The sequence below is a fragment of the Aulonocara stuartgranti genome, assembly GCF_965226115.1.
Source record: "Aulonocara stuartgranti genome assembly, chromosome: 17".
Taxonomy (NCBI): domain Eukaryota; kingdom Metazoa; phylum Chordata; class Actinopteri; order Cichliformes; family Cichlidae; genus Aulonocara; species Aulonocara stuartgranti.
The window spans coordinates 4,117,869-4,136,774 of record NC_138953.1 but is presented as its reverse complement, the minus strand read 5'-3'; the positions used below and the strand labels follow the sequence as shown (position 1 = coordinate 4,136,774).

General features: G+C 43.7%; 2 protein-coding genes across 2 annotated transcripts in view; both read right to left on the bottom strand.

The window, feature by feature from the left end:
* Positions 1–17,912, bottom strand: part of LOC309692527 (plexin-C1-like) — a 28,592-nt gene extending 10,680 nt beyond the window's left edge. The window contains exons 1-10 of the mRNA XM_082511124.1: positions 16,851–17,912; positions 14,686–14,808; positions 12,405–12,539; positions 12,230–12,330; positions 12,048–12,153; positions 11,804–11,969; positions 11,438–11,540; positions 11,190–11,265; positions 10,694–10,735; positions 10,440–10,573 (exon numbers count right to left, since the gene is read on the bottom strand). Of these exons, the coding sequence (XP_082367250.1) occupies positions 10,440–10,573; positions 10,694–10,735; positions 11,190–11,265; positions 11,438–11,540; positions 11,804–11,969; positions 12,048–12,153; positions 12,230–12,330; positions 12,405–12,539; positions 14,686–14,808; positions 16,851–17,855 (1,991 nt within the window). The 5' untranslated portion in view covers positions 17,856–17,912. The remainder of the gene's footprint in view (positions 1–10,439; positions 10,574–10,693; positions 10,736–11,189; positions 11,266–11,437; positions 11,541–11,803; positions 11,970–12,047; positions 12,154–12,229; positions 12,331–12,404; positions 12,540–14,685; positions 14,809–16,850) is intronic.
* Positions 197–8,160, bottom strand: LOC309692517 (uncharacterized protein). The gene is made up of 2 exons (XM_082511105.1): positions 7,777–8,160; positions 197–7,649 (listed from the first exon to the last, which is right to left on the bottom strand). The coding sequence occupies exon 2, from the start codon at positions 6,608–6,610 to the stop codon at positions 4,397–4,399; it is 2,214 nt and encodes a 737-aa protein (XP_082367231.1). The 5' UTR covers positions 6,611–7,649; positions 7,777–8,160; the 3' UTR covers positions 197–4,396.
* Positions 17,913–18,906: the final 994 nt, after the last annotated feature.

Sequence of the window (18,906 nt, the reverse complement as noted above, 5' to 3'; positions counted from 1 at the left end):
GTCCAGTTCCCCCCACCTCGCCAAGGGCGTGTTCTAGGAGTTAAAGAGCAACAAAAAGTATCAGTGACACAACTTTAAATGAGCTTTCAGCGGTTAAAACTATTGCAATGTAAAATGTAAATCTTAAAAACTCAAGCCAATATAAAAGCAAAGTCATAAAAGATGTTAAAAATAAAAAATGTTTAGTTAAGTATGAAGAACACCCCCTTTTGTAACCAGCCGGCTTGTAGGTTGAGCTTTGGCTCCCTCAAGTGGTTGGTGATGCTGTTGCAGCTCCTTCTGACAGGTCCTTCTGCACCTCTCTCAAGGTTCTTCCTGGTTCGGTGGCAGCAGCGCACTGTGTGTAATGAAACCAGGTGTCACCTTTACCTTCGAGCCTGACAGCGTGGGAGGTCCGCTCTGTTATGCGGTAAGGGCCTGTCCAGCGAGGCTCAGCCCACTTTCTCTTTGTGACTTTCAGGAGGACGTAGTCCATTCCAGGTGTAGCCGCCTCTCTCAGCTCTTGCTGGTTTCTTTCAGCGACCTGTGAGGAATACTGGGCAACAAAACTGCGGAGCATGTTATAATATGTCCTCGGATCGAGGTCTGAATCAGCTTCATCCGACATTACCAGGCGAGAGGAGGGGCCAGGAAAAGGCCTGCCATGCTCCAACTCAAATGGAGTGTAACCAGAGGTTTGATTTACTGAGCATCTTATGGACATTAATGCAAGAGGCAATGCCTTAACCCAATCTAATTTGGTCTGTGCACAGATTTTAGCCAATTTAGTTTTTAGAGTTTGATTCATCCTTTCCACTTTCCCCTGGGACTGGGGGTGGTAAACTGAGCCAAACTTATGTTTCAAACCTAATGCGGCTTCAACCCTCTGCAGATCGTGGTTCCTGAAATGTGAACCATTGTCCGACCTTATGACCTCGGGAAACCCATGCTGTGGTATATAATGATTAATCAGACACTTCACCACAGTTCTACTGTTTTCACTTGCTGTCGGCCAGGCTTCTGGCCAACCTGAAAATGCATCCACAGCCACCAGCAGGTACCTGTAACTACCTACTCTGTCCACCATGTCTGTGTAATCAATGATTATTTCTTTCCCTGGGCAAAGTGGGATGGGGAAGTACCCTGCTATTGGCTTGAAGGCGGGCTTGATTCCAAATTGGTTGCACTCCTTACAGGTTTTAACCATGTATTTTGTCATGTCTTTTAGATAAGGGTGCCACCAGACGGCTAAATTTCTCATCATTTGTGCAGGTCCCACATGCCCTACTCCATGTGCCTCTTCCATTGCTGTCTGTCTGACCCCTGGCGGTAGAATGGGCCTTCCATCTGGGCCACGCCAGACATCTGTGTTTGTGGCCCCTCTTGTTACCCATAATGATTTTTCCTGGGGGCTGGCTTTGTCCTGTAACTCTCTGATTGTGGCTAGGCCTAGTTGTATGGGTGGTCTTTCTGGAGGGGGTGTGGCTTCTGGGTCCATTACCATAATCAGGGAGGGTAAGTAACCAGCTGTCTGCTTAGCTACTAAGTCGGCCTGTTTGTTACCTAATGCCACTAAATCCAATCCGGCACTGTGTCCTTTGCATTTTACCACTGCCACCTTAACAGGTAACAACAGTGCTTCCGCTAATTCCCTCATTTCTATCTCATGTTTAATAGGCTTTCCGCTGGCTGTCAAAAAACCAGCTCTTAGCCACTGCTTGAGCTCCACATGCACTGCTCCCACAGCATAAGCTGAATCACTGTATATATTCACTTTCTGTCCCTTTCCCATCCTTAAGGCTTCAATCACCGCTCTCAGTTCAGCTCTCTGTGCAGACTGTTGTCCTGTCAACTGCTCTGCCTTCACTGTTTTCCATCTCATGTCTGTCTGTTCCACTATTGCCCATGCAGCCTTCAACATTCCACTTTCAGTTCTGAAACAACATCCATCTGTGAACCAATCTTTTTCTGCATCCATTAGAGGTTCTGCCTGCAAATCTGGCCTGATTTTCTCCTGTACCTGCACAACCTCTTCACACATATGTGGTTCCCCAGATCCCATGTGATCAGCCATGTTTATGCCTTCATGTGAGTAGGTGATGTGTGGTGCTTCCAAAATGGTACTGAGGCGTCTCTGCCTGAGTGAAGTGAGTGTGAAGGCCTGTGAGGAGACGTAGGCCACCACACTGTGTGATGTCAAAATTTTTAGTGGGTGGTTCATCACTATGTGTGCTGTTTTCTGAATGATTTTTGCAAGTCCAGAAACGTGTTGTGTGCACGGTGGGTGGCGTTTTTCAGTGTTGTCAAGCATTACGCTTACATATGTCAACACTTTTCTCTCTCCCCCTTTTTTCTGGAACAGGATACCATTGATATGGGTTCCAGTTCCAGAAACATCAAGATGAAAAGGCAAAGCATAATCTGGCACAGCAAGGTCAGAGGCGACAGAAAGCTGTTGTTTTAACTTTATAAACGCCTGTTCTGTTTCTGTAGTCCATGAGAGGGGAGCGGAGAGGTTTCTCATGCCTTGTTCATTTACCAAAGCGCGCAAAGGGGAAGTAAGGCCAACATAGTCTGGGACATAGGTCCTGCTGTAACCAGTTAGGCCCAAAAATGACAACATGTCTTTTACAGTTAGAGGTTTTGGATGGTGCAAAATGGAGTTCCTGTGTTCTGGGGACAAGGAAATACCGGACTGTGAGACCATGCGGCCTAGAAAAGAAACCTGTTTTCTTGCAATCTGTAGTTTGGTTTTGCTCACTTTAAAACCTGTGTTGGCCAGGTGTTGAAGTACCACTCTGGTGGCCTCCAAACAGATGTCAGCCGTGGGAGCAGACAGTAAAAGGTCATCCACATATTGTATTAACATACAGTCAGATGGTAGTGGGCAGGTTTGTAAAAGTTCTTTCAAACACTGATTAAACAGTCCTGGGGAGAGGGCAAATCCCTGTGGTAAGCGAGTGTAACGCCATTGTCGGCCTCTAAATGTAAATGAGAAAATGTCACGCAGTGACTCACGAAGTGGGAGGCAGAAAAAGGCATTAGCCAAGTCAATGCAGGTGAACCAGGCATGAGATGGTGGGAGGTTGGTCAAGGCAACATAAGGATTAGGCACAGGCAAAGTAGGAGTGCCAAGTAAGGCATTAATCCTTCTCAAATCATGTGCCATTCTGAACTTCCCCGTGCCTTTTTTCTCAACGGGTAGGATGGGCGTGTTCCACTTAGAGCAGGAGGGCTCCAGGACACCGGCAGTGACCAAACCAGAAATTGTTTCTGCAATCCCAGCCTCAGCCTCCGGTTTGTGTGGGTACTGAGGCTGCCACAAAGGGGTAGCAGATGACAGTTGAAAAGAGACTGGCTCCACATCAACTAAACCTACATCTGTGGGTCCAAGGGACCACAAACAATCTGGAAGAGAGTCGAGTAAAGGCGCAGCATCACAGTGGTCTGTGTGTTCTCTGCCATGTGACCCGCTGACTACTCCATGTTGCAGTGTTGCGGAATTAAAGCAATCATTTAAAATTTGGTATGTCTTGGTAGATGGAGAAAACAAAACCTGTGGGAGTTTTGTAGGTGTCCAGTCAGTGGCCGCAAGGGAACGTTTAACCATTCCACCCAGCTCCTTAGCCTGGTGTCCAGGATGTAAGGCCAGTGACACATGGGGAGCTGCCTCATCAGACATCATGTACCACTGTAATTGATCTGTTGTAAAAGTAACCGCTGCTGCCACTCCCTCCGGTGCCGCAAAAATGCACGACATGTTCAGAGACCAAGCCCGCCCCTCACACTGCTCTTGGAACATGTGCTGGTACCAGGTGGTGTCATGCCTGTCATAAAACAGTGTAACATGAGGTGGGTCAGGGGGAGGGACATAAGGATGCAGGAGTGAGAGCCACGGCCGCCATTGCTGAAAAGCAGTCCAAACTCCTGGTTCAGCAGGTGTTTCAACTTCCAATAATGCCCAGTAGATGTCAGCAGAGTCCGCTAAACAGGAGGAGGGTTGCAGCAGAAACTGACCACCTCCCTCTGGCCCATCAGAACAGGGAAGCACAACCCCAGTAGGGAGAGTTACAGTTAGGCCTTGCGAAGAGCAGAGTATTGTGGCTCCTAATTTAATCAACAAGTCTCTTCCCAGTAAATTCACAGGCGCCTGTTTTGAACAAACATAGCTGTGTAACAAAGTCTGATCTCCAACCGTTGTGGGGAGGGGCACGGTGTAAGGCAGAGTTTTAGGTTCCCCAGATATGCCCACCACTGTAATCACTGTGTCAGTAAGTCTTTCACGAGCAACATCCTTAATGGTGGAGTACGTAGCTCCAGTGTCCACTAAAAAGCTGCTTCTTCTTTTATCTACAGTTATGGACAGCATAGGGTCCGCCGTTGTCCCTTCACTGTCCTGGGCAGTCTGTGGGGTGTCCTATAGCTGGGGACCACCCTCGTAGTACTCCCACCCCATCACAGGCATCTGTGGGGCCGGGGGCACTTCAACTAAAGCACCACGAGGTCCACCTCTGTGGCCAGGATGCTGATAGGGCCCACCACGGGCTCCCCTGCCTCTTCCAGCAGCCGGGTTCAAAGGGCACGCTTTAGCCCAGTGTCCAGGTTGTCCACACCGGAAACAAACATACATCTGGCCTCCCCTACCACCTCCCATCTGACCTCTTCCCCTGAAACCACCTCTGTTTCCTCCAAATGGGGAACCTCTCTGCCCATAAGGGGCCGGGGCGTGATAAGCACCATACTGGGGGGGCTGTGGATCAGCTGGCCACGGGTTCGGATACAAATCAGGGGCAACTGGACCAGGAGGGGGAGCCGCGGCGGCCACAAGCTGCTTTTTAGGCTTGTCACCTTTTCCACCCAGGTCGTTTTTCGCTTTCTGCAGCTGAACCTTCAACAGTTGCAACTGTAAATCTTCGACGCTCTCCGCTTTATCATCAGACTTAATCTGCACTTTGTTAAGATTAAAAATCAAATGTTTCTTCCAGATTGCAAAGTCACAGTCCTGCAAATCAGGATTATCCTCCATTTTCTGGCTTACTGACTCCGGAATGCCCCTCAGCACCGCCCTTCTAAACCACATGCTCTGTGAACAAGTCCTACTGGGGTGATGACCTGTATGGTTCACCCAGTCTTCAACAGCCTGATTTAGATAATGGGTGGGATTTTGCTTTTCCTCCCATTTAAATTTCTGTAAGGTGCCTTGATTTTTGGGTGGGAATTGTTTGCGCAGGGCCGGTCCAATAAACCTCAAGGCCTGCATTAGTGGCACCTCGTTCTCATGCGTGGTAGTACCCGCATTTTGTTCCAGATCCGCTGCCTGAGATCGGGATGTGCACCTAGTTATAATAGCTCTAAAATCTCCCAGTGCGAGGTCCTGTCCAGCTGTGTATTTATCCAAACCAGCTAACCAGGCATTCCCTCCCTCCATTATGTCAGGGAGTTTGTCCACTAGGGCCTGGACATCTCCGAATGAATAAGGTTGATACACTGGTCTACGTTGCGCTTTAGTCTGGACCAGGGGAAACATGCCTGGAGGCTGAGGCACAGGGCCCTTAGATCTAGTCTGATATCCTAAACTGTGAGGGGTAGAGGGGGGTGTATTGTTAAGGTCACTGAGTTCATCATCAGTATCCTCAGTTTCTCCCCCGCCTGGTGGGGTAGCAGTGTCAGCAAAAACGTGGGCTAAACTCATCTGTGTTTCCGGATCCTGACGGCCCACCAAAGACATGGTAACTGTGACATTTGGTGAAGTGCCAGGCTCAGTTTTTGCAGTAGCGGTCAGATCTCCCTTAACAGCGACAGGAGTGCTGGCAAAGGGGTTGGACCGGGAAAGAGGGGCTGACGCAACACGATTATTCACCTGGACCACTGACCTATGTTCATTTAAGCAGCTGCGTAATGCTGCTTCTAGATCAGTTAATTGTTGTTCAGTGGGTTCCTGTCTGTTCATTCGAACCGCAAATGGTGCGCTCGCAAATGGGTCAGTTAGGCCCTCAGATCCGGTTCCAGAACAATGGGACATGGAAGAGGGGGCTCTACTACTAGCTGAGGGTGTCGCCGACAGAGAGGAGCTTCCTGGGCAAAAATGCTTGGTATCTATGGGAGTTGGAGCTACGGGCGGTTCTTCTCCAATAGTCATTATTCCACCAGAGATATTAAGTACCGGATATATGCCTGCTGAGGGAGGAGTCTGGACTGAGGCAGAATAGGGAGGTGGCTGAGACCTATTTTTCTTCATGTGTGGTTTTGCAGTTTCCCATAAACACACCCAGTGATTAAATTTAGCTTTGCGGCCTGCGTGCTTATCTGCTTCCTTTCTGTGTCTCACCCCGCTTATCACACCTGCACCTGCTGCTGCTGAGTTGGCTTCTTCCTCTTTCTCTTTTGCCTGCATAGCCTTATTCTGCCAAATTATTCCCCAATTACCACTACTCCCCTCATTCTTTCCCTTTTCTTTCATTAACCTTTCAGCTGTTTTCCTCAATGACTCTTTCTGCTTTTTTGCTTCTTTAGGCTGGTGTGTGGAGTTGATGACTGTCTCAACACATGTTAATTGTTCTCCCAATGTGCTAAGAATAACACCGGGACCCCAACCATCATCATTAGTTTGTCGATCTAATTCTCCATCCATTTTACTGTCAATGGAGGAGTGTTCTTTTATTGATTTTAAAGGAGAATTTGGACCAGCTGGGTTTCTGCCTCTGTTAGGCACTAATCAGCTGGGGCGCTGCTTTAAAGGTGAGTCAGCACTGAAATATCCCTTCAGGTGTTACCAAGCTTCTACCAAACCGGAGTCTGGCGGGTAACCTTGCCTAGAGCTTCCTGATAGGGGTGCTAGTTGGTTGTCACCTTGTTCACACGTCTCATTCACACTTCATACATTACCTGCAGTCACTCATTACCCTCCTTATGTATGTAATAAATGTGTAAAAAAAAATTCTATGTGTGGTGTATTATTTTAACCAAAAGAGGAACCTAGTTCCTTTAATTGTGTAATCTGTGAACACGGAGAACCAAACTGTCCTGCCCAGTGTTCCACAGCAAGCATTCAGCGTGTATTTATGTGTGTCCAATATCAAACAGAACATCAAAACATTTAAAACACTAAAATCATCGGGGTTTTAAGAAGAGATCCGTTTTCTCCTATTGATCAAAGGGACCCCTCCTTTGGACTCCAACCAGTACTTCTCCTTTTTAAGTTTTAGAGGATCTTTTCTAATAAAGTCCTCTGGGCCTTCCTAACCCTTCTGTAGTTTAGAGAATATTACTAAAAAATATTCTCAAGGCCTTTAACCTTTTAATTTGTTTAGAAAGGCGTTACTAATAAACCCTTTCAAGGTCCCAGACCTGCTGAGGTATTTATCCGACACCGGAGAGCGACCCGTCGGCCGCAACCGTGGTCAGACCTCAGTTCACTCTTATCTTTATTCACTTATTCACTTATTTCTTATTCACTTGTCTGATTCTCAGCAAGCCTTAAGTAAGCCAGACAATTTTGGTTATGAATTACTAGGAGTTTGGACACTAAGTATTTTTATAATGTTCAATATAGCAGAAATAAAAGGTCTGCTTACCTTGTTTTTGTGTGCACACAGCTTTTGTCCAAACTCCGTTCACTCAGACCACGGCTGATGTCCTCCCCCCCGTTCCAGTTTGGCCTGGAGCGGATCCTGTTCCGTGACGCCAATTGAAGGATATAAAAAAAACAACAGCAATAGAATAATATTAAACACAAAGTGAACCCGTCTTCCTTCATTAAATAGGTTCTTTTAGATGTTAAGGAGGAATTGACTTAACCAGGCTGGCGGAGAATGAAGACAACCGGACACCTGCAGCAGATGGGGGAATCAGTGAACTTTTATTGAGGCAGAGACAACCTCTCAAAAACAGCTCACATCAAGAGATTCCCAATATTTTCTGTGAGGATGGGTATATATTCTCTAAAACTTACAGGAGGGGGTTGTGAGGAAAGTGCTGCATTAGCAGAAAAACAACTCCATAAAAGGAAAGCGGCCTTGGGTGTTCTTCGCTTGCAGATATCTTTCGCCTGCAGGATGAGGCGATCGCTTCTTATCGCTCTCAAGGCCAAAGTCGTGAGCACACATTTTTATTACACAGTTGCACAGTAACTTTAAAGCTGAACAATATTTAAAGCTGAATAATGTGTGATCAGATTATATTTTCTTCATTACCTAGTGGCTACACAAGCCAGCAAGTACCAATGACCAGATTTGGTGTGTGGTAATAACAGGTAAATGACCTTTTTTTTTTTTTTTTTAAATTATTTGAACATATATGAGTGCCTGTGTATAAATACACAAACAATACACACATGCTTTCAATTGTGTAATTTAAGTGATCTAGTAGCTCTGCTTTGGAAGTTCAGTTCATGCTAGAAATGTGTTTTATATTTATATATAAACATATATAAATAAAACCACTTTTTTTACGTTAGTAATTCCTTTTGTGCACAATTTTATATTATTGTTAATAATAAATTAATTAAAGCAACAAAACAACCTGAAGAGCCGGTTCGGAGCCGAAAGAGCCGGCTCTTTTTAGTGAGCTGAACCGAAAGAGCCGGATCTCTAAAAAGAGCCGGAAATCCCATCACTAGTCGCCCCTTCTCCCAGGCGGAAGTGACGTCCACACTGCCGTCAGTTACCGGCAGATTCAGTGAGTCAAGAACAGTGTTTTTGTTTTTTTCTGCTCCATCTGAGCCTGCATTCACGAACACTGTCAGTTATTCCTGAGTCTAGAAATTCAATGCCAGTTAACTCAGGTTTATTCAAATTTGAAAAGATTAATTTAGAAACAGTTAATACTTTGTCAAACACTTCAAAGTCTGTTAACACCCGCTCTGAGGATTTAAAGGACTACTTTCATTTTGCTTCTTCCGAGTCCAGTGTTATGCTAACCAGGACTTTTAGTCCGAAATCTGAAAATGAGAAGGACTATCTACTGACTGCTCAGTCAGAGCGTGGAACTCTTCCCACAAAGACTGGTTCTTCAATGTCTGCAGCTCAGTTAGCCGCCCGGCCAGAAGCTCAGTCTCCAACTCCACCACCGTTGTCATCCCAACCATTATTTCAGTCGCCCTCAGTTCAGCCTCATGTTCAGCAGCCACTAGCCCTCCTGTACAACAATTCAAGTCAATTCAACCTGAAGTGAATTGTTTTTCATCCATCCATTCTAAGCAGAGAGACAAACCCATTAAAACTTATCATTCCTCAAAAGCTGTCCAGTTCTGAGACTATGATGCACTCCAGGGCCTCCCCAGAAGCTGGGGTTCAGCCCCAGCAGACTCTGGACCCCTGGAGGTTAAGAAGCCAGCTGAGGACTGCACCCGGCTGTCGCTGCCTGAGCAGAGTCAATGCTCTGCGCAGCTGCAGTCTGCTATGTGTTTGCCAGAGGCCACCGTGCCTGCTGGTTCAGCCCTGCGTGTGCCAGGGGCCCCTGTGCCCACTGGTTTTGGGACTGTTTTTGCTGAGTGGCCCGAGGAGCCTGTCCAGCAACCTGCCTCGTCAGCTGGGGGGCCCGAGGAGCCCGTCCAGCCACCAGCTGCTCTACCATCAGCTTCACCCACGCTGTCGCCTGGTCCAGCGGCAGCCTCTTGCGCCTCGCCTGGTCCAGCGGCTTCAGCTACATAGATCACTTAAATTACACAAGCACTCATATATATTCAAATAATTAAAAAAAAAACATGTTCATTTACCTGTTACTACCACACACCAAATCCGGTCGTTCTTAATTGCTGGCTTGTGTAGCCTCTAGCTAACAAAAGCTCAACACTGCGCCTAGCATCCTGGAGCACTTCTGTTGTCTTTTGTTTTGGAGTTTGTACGTGCTTTGTCTCTAGGGGCCACCGTAAATATACTTTTATTTATTCACTCCACATAAAATGTAATAAATAAATCATTTAATACAGAAACCAACTATTCACATTTCAACTTTTAACTACTTAAATTTTCAGCTTTTTCCTTTTAAACAAATTTAAAATGAAACAACACAAAACACTGCAAACCACAACACCATTAAATATAAATTAAAATATGAAAACAAAAAGAAGATGCACATTCTCTGTCATATGGGCCTGCATGAATAAACTTTCTGAATCCTTTAACATCCACAACTATGATTACTATACCTTTCTAATGTGACGTTGTTGTCCCTGGCTCTCTTTCTCTCTTTCCCTCCTGCTCTGTTCCTGCGCTACTGCGAGTGTAACTACCACCCCTCCCCCCTCATCCCAGCGGAAAGCACAAGGCTCGCATGCGGAGTGAAGTGGAAAAAAAGTGCGAGAGAGAGAGATGGTGTGAGAGAGAGAGAGGGTGAGAGAAGGGAAAAACAAAAAAACACGGCTTGCAATAAGGAGCCGGCTCGCGTCGTTCACGTCAAAGAGCCGGCTCTAAGAGCCATTTCGTTCGCGACTGACACATCACTAATGTAAAGTGACTCACTCTTTTGGAGTACAGTCAGTATCGGCCTGCATCCTCACTGCAGTCACATTATCGAGGTTACGACCTGACAGCACTGCGTGGTTTCTACCGTAGAAAGACACCACACTGGGAGTGATGGAGGAGATCTCTGGGATCTGACAGTAAGACAAAAAATGATCAGCTTTAATCCACGGCCATCAGCTGATGTTGGAAGCTTTGAACACGAATAAGGTGTCAGAGGAACAATGAGTTTGAGGACTGAGGTTCAGACTCACAGAGAAGTTCTTCCCAGACTGCACATTTTGGCAAACGCTGTCCTGCAGGAGGAAGCAGAGGGAATCAATATGGCAGGTTTACTGTCATTGTCTAAAGAAACTATGTAGGACTGATGAGAATGGAAGTTCTGTCTTATTTACAAGGAAAGAATTTAATCACGATTTTTGTCAAGCAACTGAATTGGTATTTGTGAGTTGTCATAATCACTTAACATATTATTGCATATAATATTGCTGCTTTTGAGAAGCAATAGATATTTGAACATTAGACCAACCCACCCTTAATAATGATTGAAAAATCTCAAAAGTAATATAAACTTAAAGTGGAAGACTTAATTATATGATAAGATAGACTTTCTTATTCCCAAAAGTAGATTTAAAAAAGATACATCAAAATAGCCTAAACATGTAGAATGGTATCAGCGAAATAAAATTAAAACAAATATGTTAATGAGGAAAAACCTGAACTAGGTAAACTAAAGGCATGAATTATTACATTGATCTCTGTTTGATCGGCCCAGGAACATCTGTTTGTGTTCCATCCACAACCAGCTTTGATGCACTGCTGACACCTGAAGAGAAACAATCACATATTAGTGTTGAAATCATCAAGAAAAAGATGTCCAAAAATACAACATAAAACAAAGAGACTCCTCAGTAGTAATACATTTTACTTGGTGATGACACATAACGTTGTGTTATTAGTGATCCATCTTCATAATCTTTATAATTGATTGGACTTACAAGACTGAACTTGGTGGTCCACTGATGTCAGAGCAGTTAGTCAACCTCAGCTGTTCTGACAGTTGTGTTGAACCAAGTCTAAATTTCACTGTGACATGCAGACCTGTTAAATAAAATAAAAAAATAAAAAAAACACGATCAGTGTCATAGCCTTCAATTGCTAATTTTTAGACATATATGTTTAATGAGTTGCAACAGTTTGTAATAACGAACAACTCAGATTTGTCAACTAGTAAAGAATATTTCATCTGTCAGAGTCAGCTCTGTAATGTTTCTATTTTGCTTTTTGGGAAGTGTTGCAGATCAGTAAGCAGGTCTGACTGCAAAGTATTTCATTCGTTGGATTATTTATGAAAACTCACTGACCATCAGCAGGAAGTGTACGATCAGACAGGATGCAGGTGCATTGTGGGAACTGTGGAGGAGGGTTATTCAAAGCACAAATCGAGCTGGACCTTGCAGTGAACTGACAGGTAAAGTTGGACGACACTTCCTGGCCCACAGTCAAGTGTGTGTGGATTTTTAGTAAAATCTGAAAATGAAGAACATGTGTGAGAAATACCTGAAAGCCACAAATGATCACAGTCCCGAGTGTGTTTGTAAGCTGTACCTGTCCGTTTGTGTCCTTTTCAACTTTGTGGGAAATCATTTTGTGCTGGGACTCATCAGGAATGGACAGCCAGTCTGAATCTGTGCAGTCATCTTCAAATGTGCAGCTAGGAGAAGAAGGAGAAATGATCACCAAGTTCAGAATAGTTTGGAGACATCAGCTGCAGATGTTGTTTCTCTCACCTGCTTTTAGAGCCACACCAACCACAGTATGGATCCTGTGCAGACCAACACTCCTGCACATTTGTGTACGTGCTGCACTTTGACACAGGAACTCGCCTTATCTAGAACAACAAACACTTTAAAATGCAGCACAGGTACATGTGACATTAAGATAATCAGTAAATAATTTAAGTACCTGGTTTCTAAATGGCACATACACATGTTTATGACCCACTGGATCCAGATGTAATTTGGGAAACACTTTGCGATCATCACTTGTCCTGTAGAGCACCGTGGGACAGGCAGCGTGATAGTTCCTGTCCACAGACAGCTGACAACAAGAATTTGTGAAAATAAGAATTCACGTTTTTATGTTTAATGAACATTTCAATTGCTTATTTTTCTCTGACCACTATCTTCCAAATGAAAGGCTGTTTATTTTAAGTTTTCCCTCGTTCATAAGAAGTTCTCATGTGTTTGTGCTGCTTGGATTCAGTGTCATGCTGATATCTGCTGTATATGTTGTGAAACAGTCGGTATTTCTTATCTGTAAAACAAACTTTCCGACTTAATCACAAACTGTGATCAAAGAGTCGATATTAGGGCTGGGTATCGTCACTGATTTCTAGAATCGATTCAATTCCGATTCACAAGGTCCCGAATCGATTCGATCCACGATTCGATTTAATTCGATTCGATTCGATTTAAATCTGGGAAATTTTGACAGTCAGAGATATAATTCAGATCAGGACATTTACATATTTTTGTATCTATAAAAAGGAAGCTGACACTCTCAAGACTTTATCCAAGGTGTGAGCATCACAGCAGATGCCTTTGTGTCAAAGTAGCTGAAGATAAAACACAGAAAAACATGTAGGTGATTTTCCTGGCCTGGGATTTTATAAAAATATTCTGCAGTACATCAAAAACGAAAGAAAACCATTAATTAATCAACATTACCTCTGACGTTACAGCGGTTTTATTAGAGACATGGCTAAGCATTTTGCATTTTGAATAATTTTAAAAAGTTTCAATTTGTTCAGTATTGAACAGCAGAAATGAGGTTTTCTTTTCGGAAGAATGTAAAAGGGGAAAAAACAGCGGCCGACAGCGCTGTAAGCAACAGTAGACTTGTGTAACAAGCAAGCGAATAATGAAGAAAGCGAAACTGTTCGAGAGGGGGGGGGAGAGAGAGAGAGAGCTGCGCATCGCAATGGAAGCAAAACAGTAAAAGAGTGAATTCATGACAATGTTTATGTGAAGCGTTTGGATCTTCTTTTGCTGCTGATTCGGTCAATATTGTTTGGAGAGAGATCAAACTAACAGCTTTAGAATCAGCGCATAAAGGGCGTGAACACAAAGCGCGGACCCGGATCAGCGAGCTGTCGGCTTTCAGCCCCGACTGTGAGAAAGGCGACATCTAACTGATTCTGATCCGCGGGTCGCGCTGTGTGTTTAAGTCTATGTGCAGAATCCCTGTACCTGCTCTCATTTACTGTTTGGTGGTTCTTGAAATTTTGTGAGATGTCACCAGAGATTCTGGCATTTCGGACAAAATAAATTTATATTAAAAAATCGATTCAGGATTTTAATGAATCGATTTTACGTTATCCAAGCCAGAATCGATTTTAATCGATGAATCGATTATAAAAACCCACCCCTAGTCGATATGACCGAAAAACTCAAACCATGACAACATCCCTCTCAGCTTGTTTCTCTATCTCTTGCTCTCGTCATCCATCCATCCATTCGCTTCCGCTTATCCTTTTCAGGGTCGCGGGGGGCGCTGGAGCCTATCCCAGCTGTCATAGGGCGAGAGGCCGGGTACACCCTGGACAGGTCGCAGGGCCAACACACAGGGACAGACAACCATTCGCACTCACTTTCATTCGCACATTCACACCTAGTGACAATTTGGATTATGCAATTAACCTGTCCCCACAAGCTGCATGTCTTTGGACGGTGGGAGGAAGCCGGAGTACCCGGAGGGAACCCACGCAAACATGGGGAGAACATGCAACCTCGCTCTCGTCATATTCAATAAAATACTTGTTGAAGCTTTTTGAGCTTTCAGGGTCACAGCTCTCATCTCTCCACTCCACAAACAAAACCTTGCAGTGTGTGAGCAGATGAACTCACAGTGAGACTAAGAGCACACAAAGAAGCTACAGGGACCACAAGTGACTGCAGTTTGCAGCAGACTTCAACAATGAAATAAAATGAGACTAGTTCAAATAAGCAAGCTAAAAAATCATGAATAATTTGCCTCTTAAAAAGTTTTGGTTTTTATTTATCTTGGGTCAACGGTTGTTCGTGATTTTATGAATAGATGCTAATTCAACAAATATATTTTGGTGACAGAACTATCTTTCATGTTTGTTTCATGTGAGGAAGCCAGTGCATTTCAGGATGATGAAATGGCATCTTAAAATCAGGCTGGTAAACTAAGTACTTTAGATGTTTCATTTCATACACACCTTAATGAGCTGGCCGTCTCCTGTCCCAATGAAGAAAACCATCCAGCCTCTCTGCCTCACTGCCAGCACAGAGGTCATGTAGCTGTGCCTGAAGAGGACTGCCTTAGGTTTTAGGATCTTTGGCTGAGAAACAAACACACTGATCATCAAATCTGATATTGTAGATATGTTAAGATTAGAACTCAAGATGGTTAAAATAGAAATAAGTTGTATTCCCTCCAAACCTAATGAAGTGCTTTAAATCTATGAACCCAAACAGCATATTCATTAATTGTGTTTACACCTTGAGAAATCACATACTCAGCTTGAAAATCATTCAAATATGATTTAATGGTGAATAAACTGAATCAACTATGATGCAATTTTCTCATATATAATTAAAGAATGTGCTATTTCAAGGGTTCACAGCATTTCATGAAGTATGGGAGTAACTATTATACAGATAATGAATCTTTATGAAGTCACATGAGAGCAATGACCACAACTGACATCTGTCACCACAGCAGCACCTCTGCTAGTGACTAATTAACTGACCTCTCACTAGGAGCATGATAGTGTGGGGACAGTGGCACTGAGAATTTAGAGACCCATTGATATGAGGAACCGTGGTAATGTAGGGATGGAAAGTGTCTTTTTGTTTGCATTTTTAAAAATTATTTCCAAGTAATCACTGTTATGGTTAGAACGGCGTGGTGGAGTGACTGAACTATAATTCCAAAAAGGTAACGGCTCTTTCATACCGCCTTCACCCTTTACAAATGATAAACAGTAGTTTAGTCCATTTCGTAGTGGGATGTGCCTCCACATCACAGAAACAAAGCAACATCTGGGTATCAAAGAAAAAAAAAGTAGAAGTCAAAGCAAACTGATCAGCAGCCGTTACGATGGCAAAATATTGTAACACAAGGGGAACTCCTACAGAAGCAAATAGAAGTTTTTCCAAGTAATGATTTGTACTCTCAGCAGTTTCAGCTGAAGGTTTAGCATCACTGAGACCAAGCAGCATTTTGCTTCAGGATGGTGAAGTGCTATTTTTAAAATATTATTTCATTGTATATTTCTAATATTACATTTTTTTACATTTCAAAGTTTGTCATAAATCAGAAAACTTTATTGTAGGACAGAAAACTAACCTCCAGTGCAATGGTTGATTTTAATTTCTTTTTGTTAAAAATATAAAATAAAAAGATTTGAAACTGATGTTGATCAAATAGTGATGAAGTCAAACATCATTCAGTGAAACTCAGTTTGTTTGTCACATGCACCAGCAGACATACCAGCAGCTTAAATAATTCAGACTCCTTTTTCTTGTGTCTTCAGTAAAACTTTTGAATTTCTTTGATTTTGTGTAGAAATTAACAGAGATATTGTTTTTTAAACCGCTTTTTGCCTCATATTTTCTATCTATCTTATTTTTTTTATTATGGTAATTATTGGCTTCTCCTTTTTATATTCATAAAAATACAAATATGAATTCATTTACTATATGTATTTTTACATTATATAAACCTATTATACATATATATATGTATAATAGGTTTATATATATATATATATATATATATATATATATATATATATATATATATATTTCTTTTTTTTTTTTTACGGGAAAGTTTGAGCCTAACATTAACTGTTTATGTGAAGTAGCAGACTGAGTCTGAATCGATTGATGTTTCTAGTTTTGTGACCACACTGTGTGATAAAGTAATCTGCCTCTCTGTGAACATTTTAGCGATCGTGGCTCAAGAGTTGGGAGTTCGCCTTGTAATCGGAAGGTTGCCGGTTCGAGCCCCAGCTTGGACAGTCTCGGTCGTTGTGTCCTTGGGCAAGACACTTCACCTGTTGCCTACTGGTGGTGGTCAGAGGGCCTGGTGGCGCCAGTGTCCGGCAGCCTCGCCTCTGTCAGTGCGCCCCAGGGTGGCTGTGGCTACAATGTAGCTTACCATCACCAGTGTGTGAATGTGTGCGTGAATGGGTGGATGACTGGATATGTAAAGCGCTTTGGGGTCCTTAGGGACTAGAAAAGCGCTATATAAATACAGGCCATTTACCATTTTTACCATTTTGCTTTCATGATTGTCCACGTGAAAATGTGGAGGCACAGGTGGAAACTACATTCAGGAACCATTCAGAACATGTTTAGAAGTTATACAGCGACCCACCGTCACTTCTGATGGCACAGAGGTATAGAAGTCTGGATCTCTGTCAGTGTTCCTGCTGTAATCAGGGCTGATGTCAAACACCATCAGCTTGGTGTCGGTATCTCCTCCATCCACACTGAACACGCCGCTCCAAAGCACCGGCTGCTCCCCCGGGATGACCGAGGAGGCCACGAGTCTGCTGCTGTCACCGTCAGAGACACTGAGAGTCGCGCCCCGCAGAGACTTGAGTGTATCAGTTTTGCTTTTTTCGCCTTTGAGCCAAATGAGACGGACTCTGTTTGTTTGAGCTGAGAGCGCGTTGGAGAACAGATAGATGGTTGAATTAAGCTGAAACCCGTCAACAAACTCCACATCACCTTTACTTGTGATCCCAGGTGTGCCTGAAGCTCCATCAGTTAGAGAAAATATACCTCCACCTTGTTTGTTATCTGTATTATGAAGTATGATAGTCTTCTGATTGATACCACACTTGTTGTTTTCGGGCTTTTCTCTGTTTTGTCTGATCGCGGTCAGAATGTAAGTGTCAGTCTGAGTTTTCTTCTTCACATCCACCAGAAAGCTGACTGACCTGCTGCTGCTTTTCAGAGGTCCCACCTGGATGTGTTCTCTGTACAGAAGGTTGGAGATGTTCTTCAGGTCCAGAACCTCGCAGTAACTGCAGTTATCGTCAGTCACACCGCAGCTGATCAGAGAGTCATTGCTTGTAAAAGGCAACAACACGTTGATGCTGAAAGTTGCGTTCCCCTCAGCTGTGTCAGAAACCCGGTGAAACTGCACATCATCCTGCTGGTTTCCGGTCTTTATTATTCCCCTCTGGGTCAGACTGTTGATCAGAGTCAGGTCGTGGCTCAGCTGGTACAGCCTCTCCTCTGTGGCGATGTAAACCGTGTTGCGGGTCACGGCTAATTGGCGGATATTTCCATCAAATGTAAAGCCTCCATTCTCCACCAGGCACAAACTCGGTTTTCCCAAAAGAACAGAAAGCAGAGCGAGCAGCAGGATCATCTTGTAGCAGCAGTGATACTTGTGTCTGGGACACCGTCATACACTGAAGGTCTGCACGGCACTCTGCTCTGAGACACAGTGCCTCTAGACTCATGCGTAAAAGCGCAGTGCGCCTCTGCTGAGAAGAGAAGTGTTGAAAGTGGAAGGAGGCCCGCCCAGCTAATAGAAAAATCAGATTCCAATTTTAGGATTTAACATTTAATATTTTCTCTCAGCTGTTTTCTCTACTTTCTGCCATGTTCTGAGAGTCTGTACAGTTTAGTGTTCATTAGAACCTCAACAAAATCAAAACAGTTACAGCACTCAGCTACTGAGAAAGCGTTTGTTGAACCTTCAGTAAGTTGTTACACACTGAAGGAAGACAATGTTCGTGCAGGTGCACACTGAGGTTTATTAATCTGAAACATACCAGAATACTAGTTCTGTGTTGCTGTTGACTTCCATTACCATGACTGGCCTGCGTTACTTTTGTAAGGGATTACTTTATCAGTCACTCATTTGTCTGAGCAGCCACTGCCACCTACTGGAGACACTGAAAATCGCCTTAGAGCCACATCAGGTGAGAGCAAATGAGCTTTTTCACTCTGTACTGTGATGTCAAAGGATACACACTGTATGGTTTTAATGAAGACAGAATATTTTCATTCGATGTGTTTTTAACATAATCTTTACATCAGTTGCATTGAACACAGGCCCACTGATCCATGCAATCACGAAGTCTGTGCTGGCTTTGAAAAGTCGCAGAACTTCCTACAAGTTCTAATGACAGAACCACTAAGCCGACATCTAGTGTCACCTCTGTGAAATTATTTTCTCAAGTTTCTGGCATCTTATATCATATTATTGATCACCGACCAATAATATGATAATATGACTTCTTCTACTCTGACAGAGACCACCAGACTGTTATTACCGACAAATGTCAGTAATAACAACCTTTTTATTTATTCCTATTTCTGATGCTAGTCTGAACAAAGTGATGGTAACAACACAACTGCGACACACCAACCAGGACCAGAGCCCCAGCCAGGAGGCAGAGCACACCCAGAAC

Excerpts from the sequence above, each read along its gene's own strand:
- LOC309692517 (XM_082511105.1), bottom strand. The coding sequence starts at position 6,610 with ATGGATGGAGAATTAGATCGACAAACTAATGATGATGGTTGGGGTCCC.